The 26461-nt window shown below is 39.5% G+C and overlaps 1 protein-coding gene across 4 annotated transcripts in view; it reads right to left on the bottom strand.

The window, feature by feature from the left end:
- Positions 1–26461, bottom strand: part of APBB2 (amyloid beta (A4) precursor protein-binding, family B, member 2) — a 433566-nt gene that overhangs the window by 247335 nt on the left and 159770 nt on the right. For 3 of the 4 annotated variants that reach the window (XM_011949059.1, XM_011949060.1, XM_011949061.1), the window contains exon 5: positions 1865–1933. The exons of the other annotated variant lie outside the window; for it this stretch is intronic. In XM_011949059.1, coding sequence (XP_011804449.1) covers positions 1865–1883 — 19 coding nt within the window. In that variant the 5' untranslated portion in view covers positions 1884–1933. The remainder of the gene's footprint in view (positions 1–1864; positions 1934–26461) is intronic. 4 annotated transcript variants of the gene reach the window in all.

The raw sequence follows: 26461 nt of genomic DNA, 5'->3' as shown, positions 1-26461 counted from the left end.
AAAAATTAGCTGGGCGTCATGGCACATGTCTGTAATCCCAGCTACTTGGGAGCCTGAGGCAGGAGAATCGCTTGAACCTGGGAGACAAAGGTTGCAGTGAACCAAGATTGTGCCACTGCACTCCAGCCTGGGTGTCAGAGCAAGAGTCTGTTTCAAAAAAAATTTAAACAAATAAATAAATATGTAAATAAATAAATTCTGGCATATTTGTTTTTAAAAGATGTCCCTGTAGTCACAGCTCCCTAGAGTTAGAAAAAGGAGCTGAAGGCAAACCTAATTCCACTTACTAGTCCAGACCCTCTCTCACCAGTCGCCATTTGAATTTTCAAGTGGAAAAATGGCTGGAATAGGATTTTCCACTGAACTAAGAATACCTCTTTCCTTGTAAAATGTGTTATATGTCATACCGATGCCTGAGACTAGTAGCTGTTATTTAAAAACCAGGCTAGATAACTGTTTCAGTATCTCTTACATAACCGCCAAAGAATAAAGTTGTTTGAGCACCAGCATGAACAATGAAAACATCAGCATAACAAAACGTATCAAGAACAGGAAATTTGTAGAAGTTATTTGATTAGTCTACCTTCACTTAGAGGAATACACATCATTTTATACACTTGCCAGCTTTATTTTAATGTTTTCATACTAGTGTACCTTGAAGATAAGACTATAATAATAATCTTATCTATTAATAATCTATCTCATAAAAATATGATTTTAAAAGTTAAAGGATCCCTAAAGGGAATTATTCTCAACATTTAAAATCTATTTTCTAAAGAACATATGTATTTTTCTTGATTTTTCCAAAACTAATATATCATGTGATATGTTTTGACAAAATATGCATTGACAAAATCCATACCTTCCCCAAATCGTCACACTATTATGATTAGATGGCTTCTAAAAATCAGCTCTGAGACATTGACTTTCCTTTGTGAACTTAGGTTTGTCATAGTTTTTGGCTGCTTTTTATAAAAGAATATTTCTTGCCTCTCATATACCTCTACTGAGCTTAGTGTTTATCACATTTTATTTTAGTTCTTTGTTGAAATGTAACATGAAAAACGTCATATAAAGGAGAAAGCAGCTTGATTATATTTAATAATAAGTTTAGAATTTAGGGACATTAGCATCTATTTGCCAATGGTTTAAATCTACTTATTCAAAAACTCAGAACTTGCTGAGCAATATGTGCCCTAATAAATATGAAATCTATCCAGATCTATCTGTCACTTGAAGTCCTATATGATGTTTAATTTGAAATGTTACTGCAATTGCTTTTTCCTTATTATGTAACTGTGAAGCTAGAGATTAAATCCCACACCATGTTGTGTGTAGCCTAGCATCTATCATGAGACCAAAAAAGGGATGTACAGTAAAATTAAGGTCGTTTTCCTAAGGCCTGAAATTAATCTGCTGATTAGACCCAAGGAGAAGAATGCATTCAGTATTGGGGGCGGGGCTGGGTGGGTGGGTTCTGTCTAAGCAAACTCTACGAGCTATTAATAAGATGCAGATTGAGAGACTCAACACCAACACCTTTGTTCACATTTCAGTAGTACCCAGGTTGTAGTATACAATGCTAGATGGTAAAATTTGACAGTTTTAAGCTCCTGTCACAGTCAACTAAAATATTTTTACATTGTAAGTATTCATGCAATCATTACACAAATATGGTTAAGTCCAACTAATTCTTCTACTTGATTTTAAAGATTCATTTTTCTATTACATTAGTGAAGAACAATGAAATTCAAAAACATGTTATTTTAGCAAATCATAAGTTTAACATTAAACATTATCTTTTTTTTTAAGTTTTAATATTCAACTGCTTCTCTGCATTGAAATATGTGAAAATGCATCTGACCTGGAAGTACTTCTGACATGGATCACTGGGCGTCAGCAATGGTGCAGGAAATAGGTTATAATTTGAAATCTAAAAAAAAGGGATCATTTGAGAAATTAAAACCCCAAATAACAAAGCATAAAAGAAAAGCATAGCAGTGAAAATCTCTCCAAAAGCTGTTACATACACTAAACAAATTTTGGCAGACAATGTCCACATTTTTGTTTGTTTATAGTTCGTCACACCACTTTTCATTGAAACTTGAATTCCTACTTGTCCACATTTCCCACAAACATTTATTGAGAGTTTTTTTTCATGGTAGGCCTAACCTACCTTTCTGTCTCAAGTTTTCAATGTTTTTTCTCATGAAACACACACACACACACACACACAATTCAGCACCCCTACAGAAAAAAAATTTGGTACGTTTTGCCACGTAAAAATTAAAATCATCTGTTTAGAAAAAAACGTGACTATAAACACGATAAAAACAAAAAACAGACTGAAGAAAAAATTACCACCACGGATGACATAAAAGGGTTAAATTCCTTCACATATAGAAAGAGTTCCTTGAAACCATTAAGAAAAATATGAACAAGCCTGTAGGAGAATAAGGAAAGAAACAAGTCCCAAGAGAAACACAAATGTTGAATAAACATAAATCACTAGCTGCACTTAAAACTTAAGAAAATATCAATTTAAATAACAATGTCTAACTGGATTTCCTATATCAGACTGGAAAGATTAATAAGCCAGATAATACCACAATCTAAGGAGAGGATACTGGAAACAGGAAGTTTCAAACCTTGTTGGTGGGAGTAAAAGCTGGCAAAATTCTTTGGAGAGCCATTTACAAATATCTGAGCAAGTTTTGAATGCATGGATCCCACTGCTTGGCAATTCCACTTCTAATAATTTATTTTACAGACAAGTTCATGTGGATTCTATTCTTCTAAAGTCAAAAGGCCAGTAACCACCTAGCTGTTCTTCAGTGCACAGCTGGTTCATTAGATGATGATACATCCATACAACGAAATATCATGCTGCCCTTAGGAAAAATGAAGTGGATCTACAAGAGCCTATATAAAAGGGGTTGCTGGGTTTTTGTGTTGTTGTTTTTTTTTTTTTGAGACGGAGTCTTGCTCTGTCGCCCAGGCTGGAGGGCAGTAGCAGCATGATCTCGGTTCACTGCAACCTCCGCCTCCAGGGTTCAAATGATTCTCCCACCTCAGCCTCCCAAAGTGCTGGGATTACAGGCGTGAGCCACCAGGCCCGGCCAAAAAGGGTTTTAAGATGCATCACCAAGAGGTGACTAATATGCATATCAAAGCATGATCTAATTTAAGTAACATTTTTAAAAAGCATACACATATAAATCCATGTGCACACACACACCTAGGGGTATACTCAGATGCACATGCATTTACATGGAAAATTTCTTAAAGGAATATAAAGATCTAGAAACACTGGTAAGTTGCCAGTTTACCAAAATGATACATAATAAGGAAAACTGAAAATGGACCTTGTTTTCAATGAGTTGCTATCAGGAATGTCACTCAGAATGATAATATGTTATATTAAGTCAAGTACAGATAGTGTATGATTCTATTTATATGAAGTATAAAAACAGGAAAAATGGCTTGATATCAGGATTATTGGGGGTGGGGTAGGGAAGTAGCAAGAGGGTTGCTTCTGGGACACTGGGAATGTCATGTTTTTTCATCAAGATGTGGAAATTCATCAGGCTGTACTCTTATATGCACATTTCTGTATGCGTATTACACTTCCATGAAAAGTTAAAAGAAAAATAATCAAATGCTAGAGGTTTTCTAAAGCATAACTTAAATTGAAAAAGCTTTATATCTGTAAGAACTTAATTCTAATCTAACCTTTCCAAACTAGAAACCTTTAATGGGCATCACTTCCAACTTTATGATTCTGATAATGACCTGACAACCTGGTCTACTGAGCCAAGATACATTTTTAATTATATTTTCACAAACAATGGGTAAGGCTCATTACTCTGGTATAATTAAAAGGGTGGGTTTATTCGAAAATGTCCTGAAACAGCAAGTGATCCCTCCTCTGTGTTCCTCTGTCTTTGCCCTATAACTTTCTGCTCAGTTCCTTAAACATATTTCACAATTCCATTTTCCTTTTCTTAAATTTTAGTTTTTGTCTTCAGTGCACTTTAAATGCTATGCAGAGAAAGAGATGAATAGCTACTCAAGAAAATGAATACCAGTAGAGAGAAAGTTTAAAAAAAAAAAAAAAAAAGGCATACTAGTGTGAGCATTCTGAAAAGGCTTGCACAAAAACTAAGAATCTGCATACAGTTGGCCCTCTGTATCCTCGGGTTCCACATCCATGGATACATCCAAGTGAGGATCAGAAAGTTAGGCCTGTGATGGTTGCCTCTGTACTGAACATGTACAGACTTTTTTATCCTTGTCATTATTGCTTAAACAGTACAGTACAGCAAAACTATTTACATAGCATTTATATTGTATTATCAGTAATCCAGAGGTGATTTAAGGTATACGGAAGGGGCAGGTACAGCGGCTCATGCACACTGTGAGATGGAGTGGGGAGGACCACCTGAGCCCAGGAGTTTGAGACCAGCCTGGGCAACAGAGTGAGACCCTGTCTCTACAAAACATACAAAAATTAGCTGGGTGGGGTGGCACACACTTGTATCCCAGCTACTCAGCAGGCTGAGGTGAGAGGATCACTTGAGCCCAGGAGGTCAAGGCTGTAGTAAGCTATGATTGCACCACTGTATTCCAGCCTGGACAACAGAGTGAGGCCCTATCTCTAAAAAAAAAAATTAAAAAATGAAAAGTACACAGGAGGATGTTGCATCGATTCTATGCAAACACTACCCCACTTTATTTAAGGGGCTTGAGCATCCCCAGATTTTTGTATCTGAAGGGAGTCTTGGAACCAATCTGCCTCAAATACCAAGGGATGACTGTCCTTAGTGTATATAATCCTTAAAATAAAATATTCCTGTTTCCCTTACCAAACAAACCAACATCTATAAAGTTAAGAAGTAGACATTCTGCTAACGACTTCATATTATAAATAGCCCTAAGTTATTATCTGACCCATATTTATTCCATACCTGCCATGTGCCATGCATTATGCTAGGAGTAGGGGGATACTTTAGTGAGTAAAAAACACATTTCCCCTCTTACGGAACTTATAGTCTAGTTGTTGGAAAGATGGATATTAATCACAAAGCTACTCACAGCATAAATAAGTTTCGGAGGAAAATAACTTAGATATAAGAGAAATGCAATAAAACAACCACAGGCCAGACTGGGGGGTCAGGAAATGCTTTCCTGAGAAAGTCAAATTTAAGGTGCCATTTGAGGACCAACTGGGATTTAGGTAGATAAACACTTATTAAACACCCAGAATGTGCAAGGCATTTCCTGGCCCTGGGGATGAGGCACAAATATGCAGAACTTTTTCCCCTAGGCACTTATATCTTTGATGAATGAATCTCATCTAATAAAACAGTTTCTGAGAGAAACTTAGGGGCATGGACTAATTCTACATAAACAATAACCTGAGACGATATCAAAGCAGCACTTGGAAAATAGGAAAACACTATATAAATGCAGGACTTTTAAGAACAATATACAGCTGTGCTGTCCAATACAGTCCCTACCTACTAGTACCTACAAGCTATTGAATACTTAAAAAGTAGTGCAACTGACAACTGAATTTATTTAACTACAATTAATTTAAATATAAATTTATAAGCTGATATTTTACTCTTATTGGAAAACATTTAAGTAGGTTTGGAACTTCTTAGATAGGTGAGTCTACTTCTTCAACTCTAAATTTTATGAAATTTAAATATAGGTCAAGTATTTCCAATGAATATTGCATCCAAGTTGATTTCCGTGAGCATAAAATGCATGTTGATTGTGAATACTTGGCGTGGAAAAAATGTACAATGTCTAATAATTTTTAAACATCGATTGCATGTTGAAACGATAATAGTTTGGTTCTATTAAGTTAAATAAAACATGTTAAAAATAATTTCACCTTTTTAAAGAATGTGGTACTAGAAAATTTTAAATTACATATGTGGCTTGCATTCTATTTCTACTGGCGAAGCCCTGATCTAGAGAATGTAGACAGATTCAAAACTTTACCCTAGGCCGGGTGCAATGGCTCACGCCTATAACCACAGCACTTTGGGAGGCCGAGGTGGGTGGATTATGAGGTCAAGAGTTCAAGACCAGCCTGGCCAATATGGTAAAATTCCGTCTCTACAAAAAATAAAAAAATTAGCCAGTGTGGTGGCACACGCCTGTAGTCCCAGCTGCTCAGGAGGCTGAGGCAGGAGAACTGCTTGAACCTGGGAAGCAGAGGTTGCAGTGAGCCGAGATCACGCCGCTGTACTCCAGCCTGGGTGACAGAGTAGGACTCTGTCTAAAAAAAAAACAAAAACAAAAAAACTTTACCCTAATCAAAATATTATGTACTTTTCCATAAAAGCAAAGACTGGTGGACATGCTACTTCAGCTGTAATGCTAGAGATTTTGTCAGCATTGAGAGGAGAGTCCTTGTTTCCATAAAAATCACATACTGAGTTCAGAGTTGTTGGGGACAAATGGCAGGTCACTACAAGTTCTGCACTGAGAATACAGTTGTGATTTCGGGGCAAAGCATAAAGCTACCTAAGTGAAACAGTCTAGCAACAATAGTTTTCTTCTAGCAGTGTTTTCACATGTCCCGTTAATAAAAATTCTTAATGCTGATGTGCCTTAAGATAATGGTACTAGGATCAATAAATATCTGACAGGACCACAGAGAGAGCTTGCAACCCCAAATCACAAAAGCACCACTAAGCAGACAGACAGACAAACAGACAGAGGGATAGATAAAATGCCCTCTTGTAATTTGATTCAGTAAAAGACGCGATGTACCTTTAAATAATTCTAAAGAGGAATGAAAGATTTAAATAAAAATCAGACAAACAATTCCATTTTACCTATGTTGCCCAAATACTGCCAAACAAGTCTGACCAATTCCTCCTTCTCAATGTGCCTAGCTCTTTGTCCAACCCATTTTTAAAATAGTGCTGCACAGTCCCATAACTCCTCCCCCAACAGCCAGTCTAATTCCTCCCCATACACCATCCCAGATCTATCGCAGATCTGCGATGCCAGATAAACATTGTTCTGGTCACAATCACTACCTTATCTAAAATCTCCAGAATTAAGTTGTTTCAACCACTAACAATCTAAGACCCAACTGATTCTAGAATCTCTCATTTATCCTCTTTACCTTCAAATAGCTACTTCCCTAGAAACTCAGTGCAAAGCTATAAAACCCAATACTCTCTTTCTATAGAAATAGCTTATAATAACCCCTTTATTATCCTAAAGTGATATTCACAGATAATATAACTTATCTGAACACATAAATTCTAGAAAAGGGGGAATAAAAGGAGGGAAACATTTCAATAAGCAAATTCTCTGGCATGACTATTCCAGCAGTCATAACAAACAGGTATCAGATGCTCACCTATGTGTAGAACCATTGTTAGTGCAATAGCTATAAATGCAGACTGAAAAAGGTATGTGTTGTATTGACAACTCAGACATGATTTGCACTGCTGCCAATAACATCAATTGCAAAATGCTGAACAACTCTTTGGAATATTCCAAAAAATATTAAATACACTTGTCTTTAAATGAGAAGGAGTTTTCACTTCTGGAATACATAGTGTATATTAAAACCAAGTTTAGAATTTCTAGGGTCAGATAATTATACAAAAATGTCTTTAACTACATGAGTATTTGCCAGGTATTTAAAAGCTCTGCAGAGTAAGACAATCTTTGTTGTACAGGGTAGTCCTAAGTACTGCAAGACATTTATCATCCCTGGTCTCCACCTGATTCAAATAGTGGGCCCCTTCCACACTCCCCTAGTGGGAGTTCTAGCCACCCCGAAACCCCAACTTTGAAAATTACAACCTTGGCCCAGAGTTATCTCTTCCTCTTAACTCATTTGACACTTAAATCCTATATGATCTTGAACCAATACTTAATGTCTGGAAGCCTATTCGACTGTCTTGTTGGACTGCAAATTGTGGTTACCATCAATCTGACAATTACTATGACAACAGAATGGGGTATCACAGGCTGCTTGTTTGCTTTGCTTAGTATCTAGCACATCCTAAGTATTCAGTAAATGCTAATTAAGGTCAGATGCAGTGGTCCACGCTTGTAAATCCCAGCACTTTCAGACGCCTAGGCAGGCGGATTGTTTGAGGCCAAGAATTCAAGACCAGCCTGGGCAACATAGTGAGAGCCCCATCTCCACAAAAAAATTTAAAAACTAACCGGGCATGGTGGCAGATGCCTGCAGTCCTAGTTACTTGGGAGGCTGAAGCAAGAGGATTGCTTGAGTGAGTTGTGAGACAAGTGGTGAGACCTTGTTTCAAAAAAAAAAATACTCACTGCTATTATTGCTGTTATTATTTTTTTTCTTACCCACGCTTGTTTCCTCAACTAGGCTGTAAGCTTTCTGGACCAAAAGCAGTGTCCTGGAGATCTCTGTATACCTGGCATAAGTAAGTACCCAGTAAATTTTGGTAGTTCACATCCTTTGTATCCTTTCTCTGCCCTATGCTGATTTCTTGTGAAAACTTTCACAAATAGTATGCTGAGTCCAAGAATGGAGCTAAAAACTGTAATTATATAGAAAATTGTCTTTCTGACATTAGTGAAATCATCATTGTAACCTGCCAAGCAGAGGAAAGGCTGTCAGAAAAACTGTCGGCAGATGCTCTCGAAAATGTACAGGATTATATTAGTGATGAATACTTTTAAAGTAGACATTGCATTCCAGGATTAGATCTATCTACAAATACATACTGATACATACTTTAAGGTTTTAAACATTTTCCCCTGGAGAACTAAGCCTTATTTCCAGATCTATAAAACGAAGTACTCAGGTAGACTCGGGTCCCTCCGAAGTATTAATGCTATATAGCATTTATTGAATGCTTATTATGTGTCAGGCATTGTGCTAAGTAGGTACTTTATAAGGATTATCTCACTTATCACTGCCAGCAACCCTATGAAAAAGATACGGTTATTATATCAGTTTTACAGATTAAGAAACGGAAGCAGAGGGTTAGGTAACATGCCAAAGATCCCACCAGAGGCAAGTGATGGAGCTGGCACCAGCTGTTCACCTCTAAAAATGAGGCTCAAAACCTCTACACCATGTGTTTTGGACTCTTCTCTTGAAATTGACTCAAATAGCCTAAATTAATTAATGGCATAACACAATTCTCACCACATTATTAGGGTTCTTTTGAAGTTTGTGTCCAACATTCTGATGTATATGGCAACTAAAAACAAAGCGGGCTGTCAACTGCTGGCAGGCAAAACCTGAGTCCTCTCATTGTTTGTAGCTCAGAAAAGCAAAATAAAGCATACTTGAGAACATATGTGAATTTTTTTTTTTTTTTGAGACGGAGTCTCGCTCTCATAGGCTGGAGTGCAGTGGCGTGATCTCAGCTCATTACAAGCTCCGCCTCCCAGGTTCACATCATTCTCCTGCCTCAGCCTCCTGAGTAGCTGGGACTACAGGCACCCTCCACCATGCCTGGCTAATTTTTTGTATTTTTAGTATAGACAGGATTTCACCGTGTTAGCCAGGATGGTCTTGATCTCCCGACCTTGTGATCTGCCCGCCTCAGCCTCTCAAAGTGCTGGGGGGCATGAGCCACCATGCCCGACTACATGTGTGAAATTTTAACTCACTCTGGGGGTGGGTTTTAAAGTCAGAAAATAAACCAAAATTCAACAACGGTTGACCACTTTAAAACAAAAATCCTTTAAATTGCCTGCTTAGTGCAATACACGCAGTTTCGGTTAAACAAGTAAAATGTGCATAGTCTTGTAATGCATGCATAATGTGGAGTATATAGTAAGTACATGTAATACAAAACTTTATTCCAATGTTTTTATTTCTGCACAGAAGTGTACACACTGAATTGGCATATAACATTGTACTCTGTGGGAATAAACTTGAATTTCTTACATTTTTGGGACATTAACCATTACTGGTAATAATTTTTTTGTCATTCACAGAGCTGGTCACTGCATACTTGCTGTTAAAAAAAATCACAACTTTGAGAGATCCAAAATTTACTACTTATGTAGTCTAAAACAGAGAGAAAAAAGTTGTGGCAGTAAAGGTCCTAGAACTAATCCTATCACTAATTTCTTTATCTTTCGCAAAAATACTTAAGGACATTGATTTATGATCCTAGCTCTTTATCTTACTCCATTCTATGTTCTCCAAGTGAGATTTCAAAACCCGTTCCAAGAACACTATCAAACAAAGAAAAACATGCACAGGCAGAAAAAAAAACCCAATTTTCTGAAATGTATCCCAGGGGAAAACACCAACAACTGGAAAAGAAGTATTTTCAAGACAAAACATTAAATGTAGATTTTTCCATTTAAGAGTTATCTTTATAACACTTAACCAGAAATTTTTTCAATGAAGCAAAAGTTTTATGCTTCCCCCACAAATATACCTGATCCCCAACTTTCTTTTTTTAATATTTTTGAGACAGAGTCTCACTCTGTTACCCAGGCTGGAGTGCGGTGGCGCGATCTCAGCTCACTACAGCCTCTGCCTCCTGCATTCAACCAATTCTCCTGCCTCAGACTCCTGAGTAGCTGGGACTACAGGTGCGTGCCACCACACCTGGCTAATTTTTGTATTTTTAGTAGAGATTGGGTTTCATCATGTTGGCCAAGATGGCCTCGATCTTCCAATCTCGTGATCTGCCTGCCTCGGCCTCCCAAAGTGCTAGGATTACAGGTGTGAGCCACCGTGCCTGGCCTGATCCCCAACTTTCATATTCCAAAGGCATTAACATCTGCAATTTAGAAATAACTGCAATGTTTAATGCTTCTAAGATGTGCCAATTTAAAATGTGCTATTGGACAACTATAAAGGACTAAGTTAATGACCCCAATCAATAGCCTCTCTGCATCCTTGCCCTCTGCTCTGTAACCTTGCAATCCCTTTCCCCTGGCTCTGGTCTCAGTTGTGTTACTTATTTTGGCCAACTGGATGTTAGCAAATGGGATGACACAGAAGCTCAGAATGTATGGATCCATTTCTACTCTCCTGAAAAAGACAGGATCTGTGCTACTGCCATGAGAACATGCCTAGGCCTGTTGGAAGGGTGTTGGGAGACTTGGGTAGGATGGCTAAATCTTCTTGGTCCAAGGCTATTTTTGACCACCCTAAGCCAGCCAACCATCAAACACGTGAAAGACCACTGCAAAGATCAGCAGCTCTGTCTACTACCCCTGCAGCTAACTGTAGCCACACGAGTGAGCTCAGCAGAGACTACAAGAAGAACCACTCAGCCATCCCAAAAATACTAATGGCTATAGTTTAAGCCACTGAATTTTGGGGTGCTTCATTATGCAGCATTAATTGTGGCAATACATAAATGATACACTAGTTATACCCACAACAACCAAATGAGATTGTAGAAGAGCTGTGGGATGAAACCTAAATTGATCCAGGAAAGGTATAATGCTATGTGAGGATCCTGCAGGGGGGAATCTATTTTTCATTTTTTTCTTTGAGGTTTATGTCCTCCCTAGGTTACACAGGGCTGTCTTGATTAATCTAGCCTGCATCTTTAGTCTCTACTGCTAACTGTTCATTCACAGCACATCAGCATTTATACTTTACATATTAGAATATGCTGTGACAAAGCAAATTTTAGGTATTTATCATAAGGACAAATAAGCAGCATTATTTCTATTAGAGAAAAATCAAAAACAAGTTAAATGTCCATCATTAGGAAACTGATTACATAAAGGATCACATCCTACAATGAATACTCTCATCATCTAAAAGTGAGGATGCTTCTGAAAGATATTTACTAAATAATATTAAATGAAAAAAAACTAACTGTAAAACAGTATGATGAGTATATAGGCATTCCCTACACAATGCTTTCCATTTTTCTGTTTGAAACTTCTCGTAATAAAAGTTGGGAGAAAGGCAGTATATATACTGTCATTCTTTCATAAAAATATTTTAAAATCTTTTTATGGTAAAATAAAACACAGATTAAGAGAACCACACAAAACAAATAGCTTATTATAAAGAAAACACTCATAACTACCCACCTTAATCAAAACACAGCTTTCGCTTGTTACCGTAGAAGGCCATCCATGATCTTCCCTTCCTCCAGAGTAAACAAACTCTTGAATTTATGGTAATCATGGTTATCAGTTCCTGGCATTTCTTTATGATTCTGTTACCCAAGTGTACAATCCTACTCAGCATAAGTGTTATCTATTTTTAAACTTTTGATGTCTTTTAAGTTACATTTAATCTATATCGCCTCTATCCTTTTCTTTTCCTTACAATTAATTTGTTAAAGAATCTGGGCTGTCTGAGGTATGAAGTTTCCACAGTATGAATTTTGGTGGTGCATGTTTAACTCGTTTCTCCAACCTCTGAATTTCCTGCAAATTGGAGCTACATTCAGAGGCTTGAACAGACTGAAATTCAGTCTGTGGTGATATGATCTTTCATTAGGAAGCACATGGTATCTGGTTTTCATTCATTTCTGATGTTAGCAGCCATTGTTATTCAATGCCTAAATCCCCTAAATCCACAGGGGTTGGAAAATAGGGATATTCCAATTATTTAATTTCATTTTCATCTACTGGGTGGAAAAATTTTAGGAGATGCTTTCCTTCATCTACCACTTGGTTTTCCAGTGGTACAGTTCATGTTCATGTAAGAAAGAAGTTGATTCTTTCCTAACTACTTTCAAGATGATGAATTGGTGCTCCATTAACCTTTTTTTCATACTGCAGAACCAATAATTTTTTTTTTTCATATCATAACCTCATGGATTTAAACATATTTGCAATTTCATTTTTGGCCAGTAGGAGCCTCTTCAATTGGCTCCTAAGTTATTGTGACACGCCCTAATAATCTTTGATAGCTTCCTTGCTACCTACCTATTTATTATCTTGAGATGTCCCAAGCTCATCTTACATCTTTCTAGTTATTTTTGTTGTTTGAAGCTCACTCTGTAGAAGATTTTTTAGGAGGAACTCATGAGGAGCAATATTTCCTCCACTGATTTTTTTTGCATGTTCATAAGTTTGTGTTCTTTATGCCTGAAAGTCAATTTTGCTAGATATAAAAATATTGGCTCACATTTTCTTTCCTTTGAATACCTTAGGTATGTATTTTCTTTCAGCATAAGAGTTTCTGTCAAAAAGTCTAAGAACAATCTAATTCTGTACTACTGTTTTTCCCTTTTTTGTCTAGATGCCCAAAGGACTTTTTCTTTCTTCTTTTTAACCCAATAGTTTTATTAGAATATCTTGGTATTGGTTGTTCTAAGGTGATATTCTAAAATACATGATTTTCTCTTTCAAAACGTAGTTTCAATTATTTTTTTCCAGAAAACTTTTCTTAAAATACATCATTTGTACCACACCTTTGCTTTGGTTTTCTCCTCTCCTATTACCTGTATGTTGGATCTGCTTTGTCTATCTTCAATATTTGTCAACTTTTCCCAAATTTTACTTCTTTCTTCATTTCCTTTGGATTTTTAACTTTTTCCTCCTTTTCACCCTCTATTATTTCTCTTAGGGTGATATTTGTGGTATTTAGTTGATTTTGTGCTCCTTCCAATTTAAAATTTATTTTTTAAATGATTTTTTAAAAATTTCTAATTCTTTCTTGAGTTCTGTCTCCTTGTCTCTGAGTTTTGCTAATTCAGATTTATGCTGTTCTTTCATCTCCTGTATAATTTTGTAATAATCTCTTTTAATTATTCTGAAATAGAATATTATGGTTTTAATCATTTTTAATTGAGCATGTCTTCTGGCATGTTTTCATTGTCAGTAGGGATTTTACTCTGTTTCTTTCTTAAAAAATAGTTTATATGGCATTTAACCTTATTAAATATAATTTATTTAATGTCTTTCTCTCTCTCCCTGTATGAGGACAGAGACTATGTCTGTTTCATTCATCAGTATATTCCTAGTGCCTGGCACATAGCGGATGTTCAATAAATCACTGCTAAAGGAATGAATAGAAGAGTTCATCAAAATGTTCATAGTGGTATCTCTGGGTGACAGGATTTAGAAAACGGTCTTCTGATACTTTATAAGTTGTTATTTTTCTAAGTTTTTTCATAATGAGCATAAAACATTTTTATATTCAGAGAAAAAGATTTTTAATTTGAAAAAAAAAGGTTTGTACATGAAGCTGGGTATATAGATACCCTATATCTTTTAAAAAATCAATAAAGAAATGCCCTCTCCCTCACATATGTCTTCTATTCGTAAATGAAAACTATGGGGTAAAAGAAGGTGACAACGCTGAGTTTTACTAAGAAAGACTAGGTTTACAGTTTGTGAAAAGGACGACAGCACCCACCCATCTGCTTTCCATGCTATATTTGACAGATTTTACTCTATAGCTCAGAAAACATGTTAATAGGACTTCTTGTAGTGAGAGGAAGGAATTTAAAAAGCAAAGAATCCTGCTGTGTAGTTTGGCACTATATGGAAAATGGTTCACAGTGCCTGCAATTCATGGAACAAAGATAACATCTCTTTGTAAAATCTACACTGCAAGGTATCTCAAATATATAACCAAGATATGCCAGTGGCAGTGACTTACAATCACCAAAAAAATGATCCCAAACAAGAATGAGATGAAGCCTTAATTTGCTTAACTGGGCCTTCAAAGACCTATTAGAGAACACATGAGAGATGAACTGCCTCATAAAGCAGATGGTCTTCTCTAGTTTAAAAAAAAAAAAAAATCAAGATAATTAAAGGAAACTAAGGAGCAAGGATCTTGCTAAATTGGCCAAGAAGATTTTTTTTTCCTCTGAAGTAGAATGCATGAGTTTTTGAAAGGATTTCATGGTTCCCCATGAGGCTGACACAGGTTATTTCATAAAGTCTACATCAGCAAGGGAAGCCGTCCCAAGGGCAGCTGCCTCCCAGGTAGGATGCAACCCCTGGCAGGCTTTATTCACAGGGGTGGGAAAGAAGGCTGAGGGGTAACATTGCCTTTCTGAAAGACCACTGGAGTGGGGAGTGAGGACACATGCGATCTGTGTTCTTGATCTGTGATTCTGAGGAACCTGGTTCACTTTTGTTACCTGTTAATTTTTCTTAGAGAAACTTGTCATTCATTCCCCTAGCCTGCCTTGGTAGTGAGAACAGTTGAGATAAAGAGGAAAATATCTGTATACTACAGAACAGAATTGCAAAATTGTTGGTTTATAATGTAATTTTGTTTAAATAGCTCCATTGCTAGATATAAAGGTCTCACTGTGCAGCAAATTAAAAACTGGATTAAGGGGAATGAGGTGTTTTGAACCCAGTAGAAGATGAAAAAAATTTCTTTTCTCCTCCAACTGTAAGATACTCGATACTCCATTTCTGTTCTCCTACAAGCTCTAAGATACTTTTTGAGAGAAAAGAGAGGCAGATAAAAGTGTCTCAAAGGAAACTCAAAGATTCTATGCCAGAGATTGTTAACTGAAACAGGGACAGGAGGCATGAGTCTTTTATGGTCATGGTCAGGATTTATACAGAAAGGGTACTGCCCCCAAATATTGCCACTTGTGGCTTACCTATGGGGCCTAACCAAACCCCACAGGGATAGGGCCCCAGGAAATATTAAGTATCTAACATTTGTTGAGGGCTTCCTTTGGGCTAAATACAAAGGGTGTTCACGATCCCTTTCATTTCTCACACAAATCCTAGAACGCTGGCACCATGATGCTCCTCGTTTCACACAGAAGGACACCAAGCTGTAGCAAGGTTAAGAAAACTTGCATAACATTGGGAAGTTGAAAAGCAGCAGAGCCCAAGCTCCAATCCTGGTCTAACGATCCCAGAATCCTTAGTTTAACATTCTACTCCACTCCCTCTTCCAGGAAGTAGAAAGTGGGATGAAGCTGGTAACATAGAGACTCCAAAGACCTCATTTGCTCAGTTTATCTATCTCTGATCTGATGGTTCCAAGAGAAGGTATCATAACCAAGGAACCAGGTAATGGTTTCTCTTCAACCACATCTCAACAGCAACACAGAGCTTACCGTTGGACCTGCCTCCTAATTATCCCTGGATCTCTTCTCTTTTCCTCATATTCTCTAAATCCTTTGAAGTTATCATGATACGTCTAACATAACTTCCTCAATCCTTCTGTACGAAAACCAAATCCACTCTTAGTTTAGAAAATTATAGTGAAATCCCATTTCAACACATTATACATACGACCAATTCCAGATTTCACCAAACAGTGGCCTAGAAGACATCTGGCAGTTTTCTTAATGATAACACCAGTTGAGCATTCCAAATCCAAAAATCTGAAATCCAAAAGGCTCCAACGAGCGTTTCCTTTGAGCATCATGTCAGTGCTCCAAAAGTTTAGATTTTGGAGCATTTCAGATTTTGGAGTTTTGGATTTGGGATGCTTAACTGGTAAGTATAATGCAAATACTGCAAAATCCAAAAACAAAAATATGAAATCCAAAATACTTCTGGTCCCAAACATCTTGTATAAGAGACACTCACCCTGTAATTGCTAATATATCAATCACTTCAATCCTCACAACCATTCTGTGGAGAGAAAACTGTTATTATTCTCATTTTATAGATGTGGTAACAGGCAGCAAGATAGTAAATAACTGCCATGTATGTAGCAGGTGGTGAAGCTATTTTGTTTTAAACCTCTCTGAACCTCAGTTCTCTCCTCTCAAAAAATAAAAATATTTACCTCACATGGTTACTATGCAGAAATGGAATAAACACACAAAAAGCAATTTAACATAGCACTTAGATTCTCCCTCTCTCCTAGTATTTCTGGGATCATTCCAAGGTACAATACAGAAATTTTTAATTAGACGGGAACAAGGAGATAAGAGAGATGCTTAGAATTTCTTCACATATGCTGCCTCATTTGTGTGTCACAACACCCTTTGGAAAGAAGTAAATATCACCATCCCCATTTTACAGATGAGAGATTAGGGAACTGGCACATGCATGGACATTCTGCTGGTGACTGAAGCAGGATTCAAACCCACACATGCATACTGTTTCTCCAGAGGTTTTTTAAGGGGTTGGAGGACAGGGGTAGCCAAGACTTCTAGTTCCCTTCATCTTCCCTATGTAGCCATTCCTACAAATTCCACATATCCCCAATGCTCCTGCAACTTGCCAATGTTACCTTTCCCTGGAAAATCAAGACTGAAAACCATAGTCGAAGATAAAAATAGGTATAGTCACAGTTACTAATCATGCACAATTAGCAACTCTTCTAATAAGAAATAAAGAAGAGGGAGGGAGAAGGAATGGAAGGAGGAGAAGAGGGGAAGAGAGGGAGAAATGGTCATGAAACAGAAGTCCAAATTGTGAGGCTCTACATTCTCTCATCCACATCAGGATTTTTTTTCCACAAAGGTATCAGCTACTTATCCTGGAACAACCTGCTATTCCTTCTCAGTCCTTCAGCTGGGACCTGCATTTAGAAGCCTCCAAGAAGACATACCTGGCCAGGGTCACATTTCTCAGAAAGGCAGCAGCAGGAAGAATTGAGCCCGGAGGCCGCCACCAGGAACAGGGTGTTTCCCTCAACACAGGATGCGAGTTCACAAAGAAACACCAAGGACCTCCTCTTTCTCCAGCTACAGTCTCCTGCTTTCCTCAACAGAACTTAAGGGCAGGAAGGAAAGCGGAAGTCAGGAATCAGGGCCAGGGAAGCTAAAACAAAGGCGGGTCTCTAAAATGCAGACACACACCCATCCCCTCCTCCTGAGCTCACACCCACAGATTCTTAAGCTGGGAAGAGGACAAGCCACCATAGAATTCTAAGTGCCTCAGCCACAAACTGCCTCAAAACACTGGAGACCTTCTGTGGGCCCAAGGCCATGCTAAAATAAAGTGTGAGCTTGGCAGAGTCCAAAAACTCACAGAAATCTGTTAGGACACACTTACGTGCATCTCTTTTCTAGACGGTTTTCTCTAGAGTCCCAGGTTAAGAACCACTGCACTAGTTGGTCATAAGGTCATAAGGTAGGAAAACAGGGCTCTCCCACCAAATCTTCTCTCAACTTCCCTAACTGGGTTAGGTGGACATGCAAGCAATATCCCAGACATTTCTGACTCCATCCCTCCCTGGCCCCATGACCAGTCAGAAACCTGGCACTAATCCATCCTCTGAAGCTAGTAACATGTGAATTCTCATCCTTTCATTTCCACGGTCACCATCTAGGCCAGGCTCTTATTAACCATCCCAAAGGCCTACAGTCCATATTCTGATCACCTGTCTGCCCTCATGCCAATCCAACTGTACTCTCCTGCAGAGCCACCTTCCTAAGAGCATCTACCACCTTTATCACCACCACATACACACGCTCCAGGCTATCAACAGCTAGGACCCTGGGGCTGGGCCACCTGGGTTTGAATTCCATCTCCACTGCTTCCTCTGAGTGTCTCTTTAGGTAAGTCAGCTAACCTCCGTTTCCTCCACTGTAAAATGGAGATAATAAGAATATGTATACCAAATGTCTGTTGTGGGAATTAAATAGGAGAGTGTGTATAAAGCACTCAGAATAGTGATGGCACACAGTAATTGCTGTGTAAGTGTTAACTGTCACCAACATGAGTATTCTTAAAGCTTTTCACTGATTACCAAATAAAATCTCACTTGCGCCAGGCATGGTAGGTCATGCCTGTAATCTCAGCACTTTTAGAGGCTAAGGAAGGAAGATCACTTGAGGACACTTGAGGACAGGAGTTGGAGATCAGTCTGGGCAACATAGCGAGACCCTGTATGTACAAAAATACATACATACATACATACATACATAAATACATACCAAAACAAAGTCTCACTTCACTGATGGGCTCTTATGGCCCTCTATATTCTGTCCCAAATGGGTCAAACTAACCCCAACTTGTCCCTAATCTGTGTGGACATAAGCCGTTCTTCTGCTACCTGATCTCAAGCAGGGCACCACACTAGTGCCTCGCTCTATACTGAAGCTACTAAACATCTCCCACTTACAAGCCTCTTCCATTTGTTCTGCCTGGGACGCCCTGTGTCATATCAGTGTCTGTCAAACCCTCACAGCTCTCAGAGACAAGATCAAGCACTGATCCCACTTAAGATACTGCCATCATTAATTCCAGCAACAGCACTGAGGATGTCAATATACCTAACAGTTTCTGTGCTCTTGTTCCTACCTGCCCAAGGGCTAATTGGCTGGTCTACCTTAAAGGAGTAACCTTTATTCTCAATTAAATGAGGTAGTTGAAAACAAGTGACTTAAAAAGTCTTCTTGTCAAGGTTCTTGGGGTTATACAGTGTTTCTTGTTCCTTTGGGACACTTTTTTCTTTCCTTCCTCCCTCCCTCCCTCCCTCCTTCCTTCCTTCCTTCTTTCTTTCGGACAGAGTGTCTCTCTGTCACCTAGCTGGAGTGCAGTGGCATGATCTCTGCTCACTGCAAGCTCCGCCTCCCAGGTTCACGCCATTTTCCTGCCTCAGCCTCCTGAGTAGCTGGGATTACAGGCACCCAGATAATGAGAATATCTATATCAAATGTGTGTTGTGGGAATTATACAGGAGAGTGTGTGTAAAGCACTCAGAATGGTGATGGCACACAGTAATTGCTGTGTAAGTGTTAACTGTCACCAACATGAGTATTCTTAAACTTTTCACTGGTTACCAAATAAAATCTCACTTGGGCCAGGCATGGTAGATCATGCCTGTAATCCCAGCACTGGGCTAATTTTTTATATTTTTGGTAGACATGGGGTTTCACCATGTTGGCCAGGCTGGTCTCAAACTCCTGACCTCAAGTGATCCACCCACCTTGGCCTCCCTAAGTGCTAGGATTATAGGCGTGAGCCACTGCGCCCAGTTGGAACAATTTTTCATTAAAGAAGAGGATACACAGGGTAACTGCACATATTTTTATTTTTTAAATGGGTAACTGAAAGTGTTCCAGGTCTCAAGTCTCCAAGGCTAGGGAAAAAAGTAAAACTTTACTATGTGATATGCAAAATTATTTTCTCTTCCCAATCTGATGACCCTGTGACTTCTAGTTTTTTTCCCAACAAACTAGAGAAGATAATTTTCATTTCATACTTTATATTATCTCCATGATACATATTGCAGAGCCATTTCTACCTTCCATGTGGAAAGTAATTCCGAGTGTTATACCCAAATCTAAGACAGTAAAAAAAAAAAAAAAAAGTTCAAATTACTTCTCCCCACCCCTCAATTTAGCAATAGAAAATTCCGGGATAAATTTTTTCCATAAATGAGCAGAACAGCCCCCAAGTTTCTTAAAAGCAGCAGCTTGGAACTCAGCCACAAGAAGTTTGAAAAGTGGCAGAAAATTTAATAATACCATTACCTTGAAATCCAATAAAGCCTGTTGGAGCTTAACATTTTCAAGAAATCAGACTATTTATGCTATTACCCCTAGTACCACTATAATCTCCTATAAAGCCATAAATATACACAATGTAGTTCACCAGAAAACTAAGACTATCATAAAAAAGGCCATAAGGAAGATACTGCCCATGAAGTATGTCTCCATGGTACTTGCTACAGCAAGTTCACACAGAGGAGTTCATTTATTTTGAAAATTACATTTCCAAGTCCACAACTCCACAACTCATCACTTTGAACTGTGAACAACTTTTAATACAAGTTAGAGCTTTCTTTTCAAAGACTGTTTTCACACAAGATAAAGGTGATACTGAATATCAAGGACATGTATGAGGCTGTCACAATACCAAGGAAAAGACTTATAACATCTGCGTCTTCATATCTGCTTCATTTAACAGTCCATTCAGCTTCAAGTATCAGAAAACCTAACTAACAGTGGATTCAACAAATACAAAGGAGTTGGAAAGCCCAGGGCTGCAGGTTTGAAACAACTTCAAGGCAGATATCTCTGTGGCTCTTGGACTTTCCTTCATGCTTATCACCTCCTGGTGACATGAAGACTGCTGTACATCCAGGCACCTCATCATCATTCAAGGCAGAAAGAATGGGAAAGCAAGGAAGGGTATGGACAAGCTCATTTGTCAGGCTTTATAAAGACAATAAATGCTTTCCCAGCAACCTCGCCCCCATCCCAGTGGACTTATTCTCAGGTCTTACTGGCCATAAGTAGGTCACAGGGCCACATCTGCTACAAGGAATGCTGGAAAATCAGGGTGCAGGATTGGCATATTGGCTTAATCATCACAATTTACTGACGAGGCTGATCTCCACACCGCCCTGAATTAAACTATGGCTCTATGAGCAACAATGAAACAGGATATGGGCATTGAGTGGGCAATTAATTGTGTCTCCATTTTGAGTCTCCATCTTGGGAAGGAGAAAATCATCCAATAAAGGGTTTTCTGCTCCTAATATCAAAAGCATCCACTACCTATAAAGTAACTGTTTTACAAATTCCCATACATATAATAACAAACAAATAAAAATTGCTTAATCTTTTAAGTTCATATGCCTTGGTTTTTCTCTCAATGTAGAGTCAGGTATAAATGGGCAATCGATGGCTAAAAGGTGGGTGTGAAGTCTTGTTGTTGTGAACTCTGATCACAACTTAACCACTAAGAAGCTTTGAGGTGCAGCTTGCTGTTTCCCAGGCAGAAAAGCCATGTTAGCCGTGATTCAAACCTTTAAGCTACCAGACAGGGGAGAAGCCTCCCAAAGGTGCTGTCTGCACGCTGCTCTCGCCACCTCCCTGGCCCTCCCTGATCAAACAGGTGCATCCATTTAGCACCCTAGATGCCCCGCACCTACTGAACCTTCAGTGGCTCCCCACTGCTCTTAGGAAACAGCTGAAACTCCTTACCAAAGCCCTCCATTCTGATTTGACCAGGCCGCCTTCTCCAACCTCATCTCCCACCAGGTCCCACCACACTTGCTATGCTCTGGCCACTCTGGCTCCTTGCCATTCCTTAAACAGTTCATAGCCCTTGGTCTGTAATGGGCTTTTCCCGGCTCTTCATAGACTGGGCTTTCCCTATGCTTCAGATTGCAGCTCAAGCATTGCTTCTTCAGGGACACCTTCCCTGGTCACCCAACATAATGTGGGCCGTGCCCAGTATCCCTCCATCACACTCTTCATTCCTCCATAGCAGGTACCACAATCCACAATTATCTCCTCTACTGAGAAGGCTTTCCTACCACCTGTCTCCATCACTAGAACAGACAGAAGCTACGGGAGCGGAGACCTCATCTACCTTTTCACTGCTCTATCCCCAGTGCCCAGCACAGAGTAAGGGCTCTGGACTATTATTTTCACTATCCTGGTTCCAGGACTTGCCTGATTCGGTTGACTTGTCACTACCCTCTATACCACCAACTCCTCCATGTGGCCACCAAATGAACGTTGCATCCCTAGGACCCGTTCCACTGCAATCCTGACCTTGGAACTTCCTCTCTCCCCAACAACTTCTCTTGCTTGTCACCCCACTCTCAGTCCTCTCTCATATACTGAAGCAGGCACACAGTGTGGTTAAAAGCACAGACTCTGGAGCCAAAAGGCCTGGGTTCAAATCTCAGCTCCATCATTGTCTGTATAGGCACAAATAAGTTGCTTCTATAGCTCCTGTGTGCCTCAGTTTCCTGTCACTGAGTGATAATAGTTGCATCTATGTAACAGAGTTGTAGTGAAGAACAAAAGTATACACTTTAAGTGCTCAGAACAGTGCCTATATAAGTGCTAATAACTTAACGGTAATAAATGTAACTTCTGGCCGGGCGCAGTGGCTCACCCCTGTAATCCCAGCACTTTGGGAGGCTGAGGTGGGCGGACCACCTGAGGTCAGGAGCTCAAGACCAGCCTGGCCAACATGGTGAAACCCCGTCTCTACTAAAAATACAAAAAATTAGCCAGGCATGGTGGCAGGCGCCTGTGGGAGGCTGATGCAGGAGAAGCACTTGAATCTGGGAAGTGGAGATTGCAGTGAGCTGAGATCGTAGCATTGTACTCCAGCCTGGGTGACGAGAGCGAAACTACGCCTCAAAAAACATAAATAAATACATAAAAATAAAAAATAAAATAAGTAAAATAAATGTAACTTCTTCTTATGAACACACTCTTTGTTCTCATTAGCATATGCACTCCCCTAGGCCCTTCTCATTTGATCCCAGTTCATTAGATCCTTCTGTAATGTCCCATTTAATGTGTCCTTCAAATCCCAGCCAGAAGACCTGCAATCCCATGCCTGATCTGCCAACAACTTGATCTGAATTGCATTCCACTCCAGACCATTGTGTCCTGTTGGAGGAAGATGCTTTGGAAATTGTGTTCTCCTGGGCTTTACTCACTGCACACATCTTTACCAGCCTTCCTCTCCTCTAAACTGCTATATCACATAAATTGATTCTAAATGATACAGTTATCACCTTTGGTCACATCCACAGATGAGATATAAGCATTGAGGGCAATATGTAACTTTTCTCAATACCCCACGGAAGTCAACACAGTATTAGGAGTATAGCAAATACAGTCTCTACCTATTAATTGGCTCTGATCACCCCATCTCCTTTTAACTACACCTTTTCCCTCAAAAAAAGGAAGCGTCTTTAAACTGCATCCTGCTTACTTGCTTAAACTGGATTCTGCGGTGTGAGGATCAGTGATTTCAAAACAAAAAGCTACTATTTCTTGTTCAAAAACAACAGGAAATCCTCTTTACCCCTAACCAAGCCCAAGTCACAAGGACAGGATGGCAGCAGGTATGCCTGATTTCCAGTTAGCCAAGTCATGTTAGATTTATTGGTATTCAGTTCCAAATAACTAATATGTAACTTAAGCTCTTTGCAGAATTTTATTGTACTCTGGGAGAGGGGGGTCAACTTTCCCAAAACTTGCACACTCCTGGGAAAGAATTTAGGTGAGAAAACAAATGGAACCCCATGGACTTAAGTATTTTCCATAAAATCAAAAGAGACAGACTAAAAAGTCTAGATATTCCTTTAACAAAGCATCATCTATAAAATATTCAGGCAGGGTGCGCTGTCTCATGCCTGTAATCCCAGCACTTTGGGATTACACCAAAGAGGTGGGCAGATCACCTCAGGTCAGGAGTTCAAGACCAGCCTGGCCAACACAGTGAAAACCTGTCTCTACTAAAAATACAAAAATTAGCTGGGTGTGGTGGTGGGCGCCTGTAATCCCAGCTACTCAGGAGGTTGAGGCAGGAGAATTGCTTGAATTCAGGAGGCAGAGGCTGCAGTGAGCCGAGATAGCACTATTGCACTCCAGCCTGGGCAACAAGAGTAAGACTCCGTCTCAAAATCAAAAATAAAAATAAATACAATATTCAATAGTATATGTTGCTGTTTTCTTTTCCTTAGTATATATTCATAACAGAAAGGTCTAGAAGCTACAGAGGCAAACAACAAACTGACCTATCTCATGACTCTGAAATAAATATGCCAAGTCATTCCTTTAGAACTCTATTGGTTTCATCTTGCACTGATTTTTGTGGCCTTTTGTGCAAAGGAAGGTCAGCGGAGTTCACTTCTCCCAAGGACAATTTCAGGTTTGCATAAATGAGCAAGTGTCCAAGAACCTGGAAAAACAAGTCCTTTTGCTTTGGTTTCAAAATGAGGCCACATAAAGTTGCATGCTTTTCTCCTTTGCCTTCCGGAGGCTGCTCACATAAGATAGGTCTTAAGCTTCCCAAGTCTGGCTGGGGCATTTCCTCCACCTGCCGCTCCCCTCCCCCGCCCCCCACCGACCGCTCTTCCTTTAGCAGAGGTGCTGTGCCTCCTGCCCTGAGGATGATACATTCTTCTCATCTTTCTCAGAGGCAAAGCCTGTCTTTCAGACACACATGGGACCCCTTCTGACCTATCCCCAGCATCCTAATCCTCTTCATGTGGAGTATAGGGAAGGGAAAAATGGACTAAAGTCCCTCCGAAGACTATTCTGGCATGTTTCCCGAGTCTCATTCTGCAACAAAAGTAGACACCAGGTAGACTTCTTTCCAGGGCGTCCGATTCCTCCTGGTGAAGACTTGTCACAGGGCTTCTTTTTTTTTTTTTTTTTTTTGAGGCGGAGTCTCGCTCTGTCGCCCGGACTGGAGTGCAGTGGCCGGATCTCAGCTCACTGCAAGCTCCGCCTTCCGGGTTTACGCCATTCTCCTGCCTCAGCCTCCCGAGTAGCTGGGACCACAGGCGCCCGCCACCTCGCCCGGCTAGTTTTTGTATTTTTAGTAGAGACGGGGTTTCACCGTGTTAGCCAGAATGGTCTCGATCTCCTGACCTCGTGATCCACCCGTCTCGGCCTCCCAAAGTGCTGGGATTACAGGCTTGAGCCACCGCGCCCGGCCAGTCACAGGGCTTCTTAGTCCCGTTCCATTTGTTAGCAAAAGGGAAAGTGATAGATCCAGAGCATCCAAACAAAAAGGACACTCTTTTATCACAACAAAATAAGACTGCAAATCTCTACCCTGGAAGTAGCAAATTACAAGAGAGGTTAAAAAAAAAAAAAAAGCAAGAGCAAAGTTACAAAGAAGGGATTTAATTTGGACTACTGAAATTTAATTTCTTTCTTCAGTGAAAGATAAATACATAGAAGTAACCTTTCTTTACTAGTGTCAACATCAAGATATAACGATGTAACATTATTGTAACATTATTTACCAGGTATGTGAAAACAAGGTCTGTATTTCTGAGTATCTGAAAATAATGGCAATAACAGGCCTCAGATCACCAATTTTACAGGTTGGGTTCATATGCCATGTAAAAATCTAGAACCTAACTGACTGACTCTGAGACATGCACAGAAAGTGATCTACAAGTAAGGAGGTAGCCACAGACGAGACTATGCTACACTACAAAAATGTGGTTACTCAGGTTCATAGTAGAGGGATCTGCAGAGCACCCATTCACTGAATTAATACTTAACATCTAAAGTTCTGCAGAAATCAGGGACTGCAATTTGGTGACTAAAATATCTTAAAATTCTTTAATAGGACTGTGGTAATAAAGTTGGCAATCAACATGGTGAGCTGAGATGACAGGCAAGGGCTTTGCCTATTTCAAATACGTGGAAAAACTGAGTGAGAGATCATTAACAACTTTTTAAATACTAAGAAAAAATTCAAAATCACAAGAAATAAATCCCTGGGCCAGAACCAAAGACAGAACTCAAAGTCGGATGAGAGGAAGTTAAAGCTCTGAAGATGTAAAAGGCTATCAGAACATGAGATAAGCTTAGTGTGTAGGGGCTGAGATCCTGATGAACCCTGGAGAACAAAGGGTCATATCTCACCAACAAGAAATCAAAATTTCAAAACAGCTCCCACGTAGAGGTATGGCATCCAAATACAGAACACCCATGGAACATCAAGTTCCCGAGCCAAGAAAACAGTAACACTAGGCTGGGCGAGGTAGCTCACGCCTATAATCGCAGCACTTTGGGAGGCTGAGGCAGGCAGATCACCTGAGATCAGGAGTTCGAGACCAGCCTGGCCAACATGGTGAAACCCCGTCTCTACTAAAAAT

Source organism: Colobus angolensis, unplaced genomic scaffold (assembly GCF_000951035.1).
Source record: "Colobus angolensis palliatus isolate OR3802 unplaced genomic scaffold, Cang.pa_1.0 Scaffold29, whole genome shotgun sequence".
NCBI lineage: Eukaryota > Metazoa > Chordata > Mammalia > Primates > Cercopithecidae > Colobus > Colobus angolensis.
The sequence above is the reverse complement of the archived record's forward strand: the minus strand, read 5'-3'. Positions and strand labels throughout refer to the sequence as shown.